The following is a 12,068-nucleotide window of genomic DNA, read 5'->3' as shown; positions in this document are numbered from 1 at the left end:
GAAGATATGGAGTGAAAAAAAACAACAAACCAACAACACTTGAGGGTTTCTATCTCCAGAGTTGTTCTCCAGCTTTTAAATGTTGTTCCTCCTGAGCAAAAATGCTCAGATTTTGAGTTGCCTCTGAGAGTTAACTTCCAGGTCCTTCAAATAAAGTCATTGTTGTGGGGTTTTGGGGGGGGTTGGGTTTGGTAGGGGCTTTTGTTGTGCTGTGGATTTGTTTTAATTTTTTTTTAAGCTTGAGAGAGTGCTTCTTTTCAAGTGAAGATTTTAAAAGAACTGAAACGAAGCAGTAATAAACCTGTACGACTTGCAGCAGAGCACAGCAGCCCATCTGGGAAACAGGACTGAGAACCAAGGACCTCTCAGCAAGCTGGGGGCAATCTAGGAGGATGGGGGGGAAGAACAAACTAGGAGAAAGCTTTCACTCATATCCCAGTGCAGGAAACTGAAAATTGTTCCATTTTCTAGCAGGCCAAAGACACGACTGCTGGCAATATTTTGGACTAACCCGTTCTTTATTTGCTACCATTGTAAACATCTCTATTACACAGACATCACAGTACACATTATTGCTTTTACATTGTGGTAAACAGGAATTCCTACTGGTATGCAGCTGTCTAAGCACAGTGTCATAAGAAGAAACTGCCCACAAGTTGTCTTGGGCATGTCTGGGTTGTTCCCAATTCCCCAGAGAAAGACAGTATCTAGAATGGCACAAGAAACACCAGTCCAAGGATGGGTCACCGTGGTACTACAGCAACACAAACAGCAATGACAGGGAAAGCACAGGCAACATCTTCACCACATCACTAGCAGTATTGTCAAGGGTGCTGATTGCTCAACTCCCACCTAACTAAACACAAACTTTTCCATCATAATTCCTAAAAAAAGGCTAAGTTATTTCTTTCGTGAAATTCTATTTAAACTAGGACGGAAAATCTGGAAAACCAATGGAACTGTGTGTGTGTTTAATTTTTGTTGCATTTTTCAAAGACTGCTTTTTGTTTCGTTAGATGTTGCATTTTTGTTCTGCTTTTCAAAGACTGAAAGTCTGACACTATGTACCTGGGGTGTTTGAATTGGCCCCTTTTGCCCCTTAGGACAAAATGCCCTATTCTTTACAAGGCTGTATCAACTGGCACAGCCAGTTTGAAAGGATTGTTCCTTTCTTCCTATGTAACACTGCCTTCACATGGCTTTCCAATCAAGTTCTTACCTCTGAAACAACATGTTTACTTAGTGAAAGACTAGACTTTACATTTGCTTGTAGTAAACTTCTGCTTATCTCCAGATAAATTTGTTCATAGAGTGGCACCGTGTTTCAAGCATACACTAAACAACAAAAGTGAAGGTAGTTTGTTAAACATTTGCTACAGGAACAACAACAAATTTAGAAAACCACCCTTTCTCCAGTTTTAATTTTTTTTCTACTATTGCATAAAAGCTTTCACATATGTTTTAAATGAGGCAGCAAGTTAGAAAACTAACAGCACTTGCAAGTTCTAAGATAATATGTGTTTAAAACATGATGGTTAATAATACTGAGTTTTTAAGACTCTTAGAATAACCTGTGAGCAACAAATTCTGGTGTTCAAGAATGTATCAACTTGCAGAAAAGTGGCCTGCCTCCATTTCCAGTCTTCCATAACCTTAGGATTGTCACGTTACAACAGAGTTAGCAAAAACAGCACTGACTAGTAAAGCCTTGTCCTTGCCTTCTCTAAACACAATTTTACCTATTTCAGTACATTTTCTAGCTACCACCACAACACAGCTAACCTACCAGGGGTGCACACAGGGACAGCCAGGATTAGTCTACAAACAGTGAGTGACTCCTAGACAGGATTACTGGGCTAGCTGACCATACAAATCCACATGCAAATCCTAACTGGCTCCTGGGAAGGTGCACTGCAGCCTAAGATCAACATTCACCTGAATTACTACATGCAAACTAATGCATTCCCTCGTGTCTCACTCACCTGCTGATGGCTGGCTTTACTGCCAGAGTTTGTTTCCCAGATCACCCACTGATTTAGGAAGAAAAAAAACTAGCAAAGATGCATTTCATTAAAAGCTTGAACTACATTTAACACTAAAGCATCTCAGGTGTGTGGTAGGAACCCTGAGACTCTATGGGTGGGCTTTAGAAGCCTCAGCAATAATTAAATGTCAGTCTCCTGGTGAACAAGGAGCCCAGTGGAAGTTTCAGTGCTGGAAATTAATTTTGCAACTGTAGGGAAAAACAGGAAAAAAGCTTGCAGACATAGCTCAGGGGAGCCTTTAGAGATGGCTCAAATGATTCTGGAACTAGCTGGCAGGCAGAAGATGAACACAAATGGCATCTCCTTTGCTGCTGCTGCCAAACATAATGGGGATCACTTCTGGAATTCAAAGTCAGTCGTGTTTTGCTTGCAAAGGAGAGCTACAAGCCATAGAGAAAGTTACTAATGCAGACAAACTCAACAGAAGATGGGGCCAGAAAGGAACCACCTGGGCCATTTTCCACTTCCTTCCTTGGGTTTTTGGCATGTACAGGGTCTCAAAGCTCAGAGAAACAGAAAAGCAGGGCCCTCAAAGGAGGCTGCTCAGGGCTGTGTCCAGGTGGCCTTTGATGCTCTCCAATGCAGTATTACACATATTATATTTCATACTTATGGAGTGTAATAACACTCATTACAAACAGGGGGTTGTCTTTTCTTTTTTTTTCCCTTATCATGCTTCCATTCATTGTGTTCAATGCTTATATTCTTCAGGAATCTCTTCTGGAGTAGTCATTGACTAGAAATGAACTAGTTTACCTGAGATGATTGAAAAAAATACATGAAAGCTTGTATAACATACAAATTTTGTGCCACTGTGAACCATTCAGGTATAGGTGAAAAAATCTTTCTCAAATTACTCAAGTTTCTAAGGCTGTGATCTAGTTAGAAGACTCAAAATAAAAAGCTGATTGAAAACAGCAGAAGGCACTTATTTAATAGAAGGTCTTAGAAAACAAAGTGATGGTCATACCAAATCCATTTAAAGTTGCTCTGAGCAATAATTAGTCACAATACAGACATGAAGTTCTATCTATTAGATTGTCTGAGGAGGGCAACACTAAGGAACACATCAAAGTTGCATCCCTTCCATGGAAAATACATCTTTTTTAGACTTGTACTCAGATGTGAATTTATTTTTACAAAATAAGGATTGCAGCTGCAATAAAGGGGTTTTTTTAAATTTATAAAAGGGCTAAAGTAAATCTGTTGTATCTCCCACTAAGAATACCCCCTTAGCTGCTAAAAGAAAGGGCTGACACCAGATTCTGAGTCAATCTTTCTCATCATTTGAAGTCAGATTAGAAAGAATCAAAAGTTTTACAATAGGAATACTTCTAAAAGAGTAGCTTTAGCCTGAGGATCTTCTCCTCATGCTGATGACACGTGGTTCTTTTTGTTTGTTTGCAAACTAAACTTCTTTCAAGCATAGGAATTGGCTGGTACAAATCCATAAATAAATTTCGTTTTCCAGAAGTAATTTCTAGTAAGTAAAATATGCTGATGGATGAAGCCTCTTTTCCAAAATTATAAACAAATAACACATCTCCTTTGAGGACCTCTTAAATACAAAGAAATTTAACATTGTTGAGTGAATGATCGATGACATATAAAGGAACAAGAACACAAAGAATCTAAAACCACAATAATTTCAACTAAACCCGAACCTCAACCATTACATTACAAGGTTGGAATTTAAATTCAAATTTGAAAAGCACAACTTAAACTGTCTTTTAAAAGACCATTAACAGTCAAACCCATTCATAGAAAATATGATGCAGCACAAATACCTGCTTCACATTTCTGCACTAAGAAGTATAAAAGAAAATGTACAAGTAAGCAATCCAGAGGTTCTTGAGATTTGTGGGTTGTTTTTGTGTTGGTTTGTTGGCTGGGTTTTGTTTCCTTTTCAGAAAGCTGCCCTTTGGAGAATAGCATAAAAATACCTGTAAACAGAGGTTGATTGTCCAAGCTTCCCTAACTGAATTTTGCTAATTTTCTTTTTTTTTAATGTAAAAATAAAAAAGTTCTGTTGTTAGACAGTTTTTGGTGAAACACACAAACTTTGCATCTGAATGCATCACTCAATTTTTAATACAGAACCTCATGTACTGCAGAGGAATTAAGGTTTCTTTGTATCTTGTAAGGTCAGTACCACACTGTAATCCAGTAGAAGTCCCTTAATTTTTTCATGGAATTTCTCTCTGTACTGGTTGAAGTGCATAATGCTTTCTGGTTCCTCTTCAAACCAGAACTTGTCAAACTCATAAACTAGATAACCTGTGAAGAAAATAAAATACAGCCAGTCCTAGAGTGCTCCTTTAGACTCTCTTCAACCCCTTAAAACAAGGACTGTCCCATCCTGATCTACAGCAAGCCTTTGGATGCTTTAATAATAAATAAAATATAAATCTGCAAACACTGAGTTTGCAGACTGGAATATCTAAAATACAGAAAGCCACAGAAATGATCCTTAAATGTACATTTCTGCAGCACAGTGTTTAGGCAACCGGTGCATTTCCAATACAGGAGACAAGCAGCTTGCTCTGGCTAATGGAAAAGAGTGGAAATGCACTCCAAGGAGCCCAAACTCTGTGTTGTGGCCACCCCTGAGTACTAGAGCAGCTGGGGGTACTCACAGTAGAACTGATGGAAGTGCTCCATCTGTGGCAGCCCAGAGACCATGTTGTAGAGATGGCCCTTCAAAGCACCATTCTTGAGCAAGCTGTATGCCATCTCTGTCAGATTGATCCCAACTATGGCATAGGAGTACCTGCAACACAAACCATGGACTGGGAGACTTAAAGGTTCCCTGGCACACTCTGCTCTAGGAAAGCTCTGACAGTCCACAACTGTCCTGTGATACTTGTAAAAGTTACTGTGAGATTGAGATGGCAAAGCTAACCAGCTGACTTCAACTTAATCACTTGAAATCCTTAGATCTGCTGGAATATTGAAAATTGGATGTGAAAACATTGCTGCAGTGTAAATGGAATGTCTACTTTATTACCGCGCCTGAGTGGGTCGCAGCTGGTGATAGAGAGACGGTGAATCTTGTATCTTGATCAGAAGGCTGATTTATTAAGATATTATATATAATACATTATTACTATACTAATAGAATATTGAGAGAGGTTTGCAGAGCTGCTAGCTAAGCTAAGAATAGATAGAAAGAAATCCAAACAAAGTTGTGTCCAGGGACTCAGTCCCCTAGCTTGCCCTGGTGATTGGCCCTTAATTATAAACATAGAAAATGAGCCAATCAAGATGAATCCTATTGCATTCCACAGCAGCTGATAACAATTGTTTACCTTCCCTTCTGAGGCCTCTGCCTTCCAGAAGACACAGAAATCTGAAAGAAAGGATTTCTGTGGAAAAACGTCTGCGAGATTACTTCAACCTGCTGCTCAAGCTGAACGAATCTGGTTTTCTATAGCATGGTATAAAAAGTATTAGAATAGAAATTCTTAAACAACAAGTGTTTGTAGAGGACGAAAAAGTAAAAATCAATTAATTTCTACCAATTATGTAATTGAACAAAAAGTCTCACATAACCTGTTGATGACAGAGTTGCACAGGGTAATCAGGGTTATTTACAATCAAAGTCACGAAGGGCTCCTGTTTTTTGGTAGCTCATCAAGTTAACAACGAGCTAGACAGATCAGATTATTTTATCTGACTGGTTTAAGAGCATATTTCTCTGTAAAAACTGCTAAATGCCTAAATATGCAAAGTTTTTGAAAACAAATTTAAACAAACACACCACCTGTTTGTAAATACTTATTACACAGCAGAAACCCAGAGGGAGAAAAGGACCTTAAGAGGTAATCTAAACTATCCCAACACAGGGGATCAGTTAAGAAGGTGAAAAACAAGTATGAATTTCTAAATCTAATCCAAGTCTACTATAAATAAAACCAACTACAACGTTAAAGGCATTTACTATGTTAAATAAAGATGATATTTTGCAACGTTTTTGCCCCAACAAATCTATTCTGGGAAAAAAAAAAGCTGCACTTAGTTCCCAGCTAGAAATTGCTTTCTGTGTTTGGTTTCTCACATTTTTCTATTTTGACCCTTTTTTCATCCTTTAATGGAAAAAGCCCACATGTATTTTCCTCTTTACCTTCTGGACACATGTTTAAGAGTATTCACTTAAGTTCTGACATAGAAGCAGCCAGAAAAAACTCTGGAGTGACTTACCCCAGCTTTGGGTGATTGGACCGAGAAAGGATCTGACGAGCTTCACTGGTGTAATGCTTGCTAAAATACCTGCCAGTGTAAAATAGTATTTTAGATTCTTTGGGAAAAAATACTGAGTTCATGTCAACATTAAAATCTGTACCTTTAAACTGAAGGCAAAAATTAGCTTTTAACTGGTAAATGGCACAAAATAAAAACCATGGAAAAGGCAGCAAAATAAACTATATTCAGCGTGAACTAATACTGTAAAAAAATAAAAATCATTGTGATCTGAACATCAAATATGAAGTTCAACCTAGTCCAAAAAGTTAGCTTAGCAAAGATATGTAAACTTGCCTATTTTCCATTACAGTACGAATTTTTACATTCAGGAATTTTTAAAGCTTTGGACAAGTTAGGTACAACCTACTGACTCTATCATAAGGCAACATCAAAATAAGGTTGGGCAAGTTTCTGTCCCTTCCCTCACTTCTTGTCCTTACCCAAGCACATCACATGTTTACAATGTGCAGCCACCAGAAATGTAGAACACAATACTTTTTACTTGCTTCTACTCAATTTCTATTAGAAACAGCATTAACGAGAGAAAAGACAGACACTGCAAACTAGTTACAGAAAGCATGAAATCCCTCTTTTCACTTACACCAGGTTCACCAGGCCCAGCAGCCCCATCCCTCTGAAGTCAGTTTTAGGATCGTCGCCCTGGAAGCCGATGTCACACCACTGTTTGCTGATTCTGGCCTTCAGGTTCTCGTGAGGCATCAGCAAATTCCAGAGCTGCACAAACAGACTGCCATGTTATGTTATGTATCAAGTATCCCGGGCCACAGCAATTCAGAACGTTGCTGCTGCCACTGGAAACCATTCACCAGGCTGGAACAGGGCACAATCTGCATGCTGCTTTTCTCTGTGAGTGCCAGTCTGGGCTCTGCTACAATGGCTCACTCCAGCAGTTATGCAAGTTATTATATTGAACATCAAGTGTGCTATTTGCCCTTCACAGACAAAGGTGCTGCAGGAATACTGAAGAAACAAAGACTTGTTTCACTACGGAAATTAATTTGTGCATCATTTTGTAATAGGACAGCCATAAACTGAAATATAAATTCTCAGTGAATACTCATTTAACATGTCACTGCTGGGGCTTCCATAGCAAGCTGAGATAATGATGAAGTTTTATCTTCCAGCACCAAACCATCTTCCTTGATACTGACTGGGATGCAGTAATAAGAAAAAATTAGTGTCTTCTTTATTTAGTAATTAGTGGTTTACAACGTTAGATGTGTCCATAAGGTTATAAATCTTTTGCATCACCCACTAATTTTTCTACATATATATTGTTATGTCTGATTTCACACAAAATAACTCCACTGCAGGTAACTCTAGCTTTTTTCTTTGAGGTTATATTTTAATATGTCATTTCTGCAGTTTGCAGTTCTGCTTTGCAGTTTGTAAGCAGAAAAGAGCTTTAAATAGGCCAGCTGGTAAGAATGCCACCAATAAGTTCTTTCAAGGTGTTGGACTTGAAGGGGGGGGAAAACCAACCAAACAGCGCATGTATTTTAAAAATTATTTCACCTCAATCAACTGTTCCTCGTGTTCTTCATTTTCTGAATCATATGGGACCTTCCTCAGGTTCTCCACATCCAAATACAATTTTTTATAACCTGATATCTGTAGCAAGGATATATGCAAATTTGTCTTAAACCTGAAATAATGACAAAACACCATAGAGGAGATTTAAATAGGCTATTCAGCCATGAATTCTAGCTTGAATTACAAAATAAGACCTTTCTTATGTAAACACCAGAATTAGGAAGTGCTTTATGTGTACCTTTATGAACTACAGCTGGTTAAGTACACTTACATACTTTAAAGATCTCTAGCTGATTGCAGGGCTGCAGTCAGACACCATTGCCTTCAATTATGGGGAAGAAAAAGAGAGAAAAAAACCGCCAAAAAATAAAAACAAACAAAGCCCCAAAAAAGCACACACACACAAAAAAAAAAAAAAACAAAAACAAAAACAAAAAACCACCCAAAAAAAAAAAAAAAAAAAAAAAAAAACACAAAAAAAAACCCAAAAAAACAACCAAAAAAACCTGCTAAAATCTGTCATGGCACGAAACTCCATATATCATCCTGACCATTGTACCTTCACCCACCCCCAAACTTTTTGTAAGTCTTACATGCAAAAAAATGAAAAAAAAAGAAGAAATTTGGATTATTCCCTGTCACTCACTAATTACTTATGCAGATGAATGCAAACAGTAATCAGGCATCAGTACATTCTCTCAAATATATCTAAGGAATTATATAGTTCTTGTAATCAACTTATGCAATGATCATACAAGTCAGAATTATGGAGTACCAGAAGGGACTTGCAAACAGACACACAGTAATGCCAAATCCACATGAATTAAACTTTGCAGTTCATTTTCTAGAACTGATGAGAACATAACCACACTCATTTTCAGATTTCATTCTGAACACCTGCGTTGAATATAAACATTGCATCAGGTTAAGCAGCTGGAAGAACATGGAAACAAGTGAGAACAGAGAAAGGTCTCCAAACACACCTTGTGTCCTTCTGTCCAATCTTCTTTGCTTTCATGACATCTCTGACACACTTCTCCACTTCAGCTTCCTCAATGTGTACAGCATTTCTCAAAACCTAGGTGGTTAACACAGTAAAGAGTTCATGAGCAATGAAAACATTGTCTACTTTATTATTATTGCTCAGCTTCTCTCTGTCTGTTGTGTGTATTATTTGCTATCAGAGGAAAAGGGTCAGTTTAAGGCAATTGCTTACAATGCACTGGCTCAAACTGCACGTAAAACATCTGCAATAATTACATGAGAGTGTGATTTGTGCTTTGTCAGGCTGTAAACAGCAATGTTTACATAGGAGTTGCATAAAGAATAAATACAAAGCTGGAGAGTTGCTTGCTGTAGGTTCTTGTTTGCTTTCAGCTGCTGACATATTCTTCCTACTCCAACTGAAACAAGTGCAGCCAAGAAAATGTTTCAGAATTAGAAGACAGGTAGCTAACAAAGCTGAGATTTCACTCAAAAAATGTTTGAAGGGCCATGGGATTATTTTTGAGAAACCTTAAATAAACTCAGCACACAGAACACAAAATTCCAAGTTCTCTCTGTCCTTTACTCATCTTCAGTTTGCCCCTCTCAGAAAGTGGATGCATGTGTTATTTTCCTGGGATCTGTCTCTGAAAAAAGGTTTTATTACACTTTCATCTCTGCTATCTCTTACCTTATTTTTTGATGATTCCAGTGAATGTTCTGCAATATGGAAAAAAGTAGATTTCACCGTTAAATTGAACTGTTTTAAATAATTGTCAATAAGTGTTCTTGCAGTATATAACCATTATAAAATTCTGCATCCCTTTTATACATGTAATAAAAAAGTAATCAACCTTAAAATGAACCGTTTATCAGGTAACAGAATGTCTTAATTTACACAGATCTTTTTTTATAACTCTTCAGTACAACGCTGAAAGTAGATCTGGATTTTTTAAAGCATCAATTACATGTACAAAACAAAGGCAAATTAGAAAAGGTGTCAGGAGAGAAATATGTCAATTGATATCTTCCTGTTTCACGTTTATCACTGAAGAGTAAGGAAGCACGGTCATTTCTGCAATTTATTGTAAAACCACAAAAATGTTCAGCAGTTTCTTGAATTGCTATTTTGATCAAAATTCTGCATCAAGCAGAACTGTAAGTTAAATCACTCTTCCTCACCTCCAAAAAATGCATTTATGGATATACAATAAAATATAAAAAAATAAAATGTCAATTTTTTTAGTAAAGTAAGGTAAAAACATATACACAAAGTTACAGGAAGACTCTAGCGAAATACAATTTCTGATTCACTTTTTGATGACACTGGGATCTCCTTAGCAAGGAGACAAGGAAGCTGGTTCTGGCATTCATTCAGAATTCTCACAGGCTAGCTGGGGTGAAAGGCAGAGTGCCAATACAATTCTGGGGCGCACACCAGGTACCGGTGTGAATTGTGAAGCTGGTTCTGGCATTGATTCAGGATTCTCACGGGCTAGCTGGGACGAAAGGCAGAGTGCCAATACAATTGTGGGATGCACACCAGGTGCTGCTGCGAAAGCAGGAGGCTCAGGGGAACCTGCGCTATCCCTACACGCCTGGGAAGGAGCCTGGGACAGGAGGGGCTCGATCCCTTCTCCAGGTGAGCAGGCACAGGAGGACAGACACGTGCTCAGGTTGTGCCAGGGGAGGTTCAGGTTGGATATGAGGGCAGAGCCACCCCCGAAAGGGTTGTCAAGCACCGAACAGGCTGCCCGGGACAGCAGTTCAGTCACCACCATTCCCGGCGAGGTTTAAAGGAGGTGTGCATATGGCACTGGCAGACAGGGTTCGGTGCTGGGTTAATCGATGATGACGGAGGTCATTTCCAGGCTAAATGACGCCGGCACTGCTGCCGCTCCGAGGCGGCGCCGCGGCCCCGGCCCCTCCATTACCTACGCTCAGCGTCCTCCGCGCTCCCGGCTCCGCGCCGCCCAGGAGGCGCTGCAGCTCGCACTTGCCCGTCAGCAGCCGCAGCAGCCACTTGAGCCAGAAGCGAAAGTAGTGGCTGTACAGGAACCGCCAGACGTGCGCCCACATCTCCGCGGGGCCCAGCGCGGCCCGGCCCGCCCGCGCCCCGCGCTGCCCCCTCGCGGCCGGGCCGCCGCCGCCCCTCAGAGCAGCGCGGGCGGGCAGCGAGCGGGGCCCGGCGCCCCGCGTCCCGCCGGAAGCGGAGCCCGACCTGGAAGTGATCGCGGGCACGGCGGGCGGCGGAAGTGCCGCCGGAGAGGAGGCTTCCCTTGGGAAAAGGCTTCCCCTTCCCCACGGCCCTCACCGGCTCCGGGCGGTGCTGCTCCCTGCCCGCTGCCCGGCGGAAGTGCCGCCTGAGAGGAGGCTTCCCTTGGGAAGAGGCTTCCCTTTCCTCACGGCCCTCACCGGCTCCGGGCGGTGCTGCTCGCCGCCCGCCCCTTGCCCCGCTGCCTCTGCTGCCCGCAGAGCCGGCCTGAGCGCCCGGTGCGATAGCGAGAGACACTGGAGAGAGACATCGAGTGCCTGTTTCAGAGTTGCACAACCCTGGGCGGTTAATCCGCACATAATCCACACACAGATCAAGCGCTCCAACGATCAGCACTTGTCCCTATTTATACATTTTACTAAACAAAGGGGTTGCTGTTCGTTGGCTGCAAGTTACACAGTTCTTGTAATACTAATCAGTATTCTGGTGGTTAATGTTCTCTCACCTCTGGTGCTCACTAATCCCGTGCCCGAGGGGGTTGGGGCCGGTGCTCTGTGAGTCGGTCGGGATCTGCCCCTGCCGGAATTCCCAGCGGGAGCCGATTCCAGCACAATTACTGAGTTATCTTCATTGGTCTCTTCCTTACCTTGGCAGTTCTGCCAGGTGTGCTTGTGGCCCCTAAATTCTGCATTTGTGGTGGGCACTGTGGTGTGATGGTGTTCACACGGGCTTTCCGGTGAGAGAAGAGAAAAGGATCTGACTCCATTATTCAGAAGGCTGATTTATTATTTTATTATATATATTACATTAAAACTACTCGAATAGAAGAAAAAGTTTCATCTCAGAAGGTTAGCTAAGCTAAGAATAGAATAGCAAAGAATGATAACAAAGGCTTGTGGCTCGGCTCTCTGTCCGAGCCAGCTGACTGTGATTGGCCATTAATTACAAACATCCAACATGGGCCAATCCCAGATGCACCTGCTGCATTCCACAGCAGCAGATAACCATTGCTTACATTTTGTTCCTGA

The 12,068-nt window shown here is 40.9% G+C and overlaps 1 protein-coding gene across 1 annotated transcript; it reads right to left on the bottom strand.

Annotated features, from left to right (window-relative positions):
* Positions 1-499: 499 nt before the first annotated feature.
* ELMOD2 (ELMO domain containing 2) lies at positions 500-10,943 on the bottom strand. Its single transcript, XM_063156978.1, has 8 exons — positions 10,760-10,943; positions 9,517-9,545; positions 8,825-8,919; positions 7,824-7,953; positions 6,889-7,022; positions 6,246-6,314; positions 4,682-4,815; positions 500-4,322 (listed from the first exon to the last, which is right to left on the bottom strand). Exons 1-8 carry the CDS (start codon positions 10,902-10,904, stop codon positions 4,165-4,167), a joined length of 894 nt encoding a protein of 297 aa, XP_063013048.1. The 5' UTR covers positions 10,905-10,943; the 3' UTR covers positions 500-4,164.
* Between the last annotated feature and the right edge of the window lie 1,125 nt (positions 10,944-12,068).

Source organism: Melospiza melodia, chromosome 5 (genome assembly GCF_035770615.1).
Source record: "Melospiza melodia melodia isolate bMelMel2 chromosome 5, bMelMel2.pri, whole genome shotgun sequence".
Taxonomy (NCBI): Eukaryota; Metazoa; Chordata; class Aves; order Passeriformes; family Passerellidae; genus Melospiza; species Melospiza melodia.
This window is presented reverse-complemented; position numbering and strand designations above follow the sequence as displayed.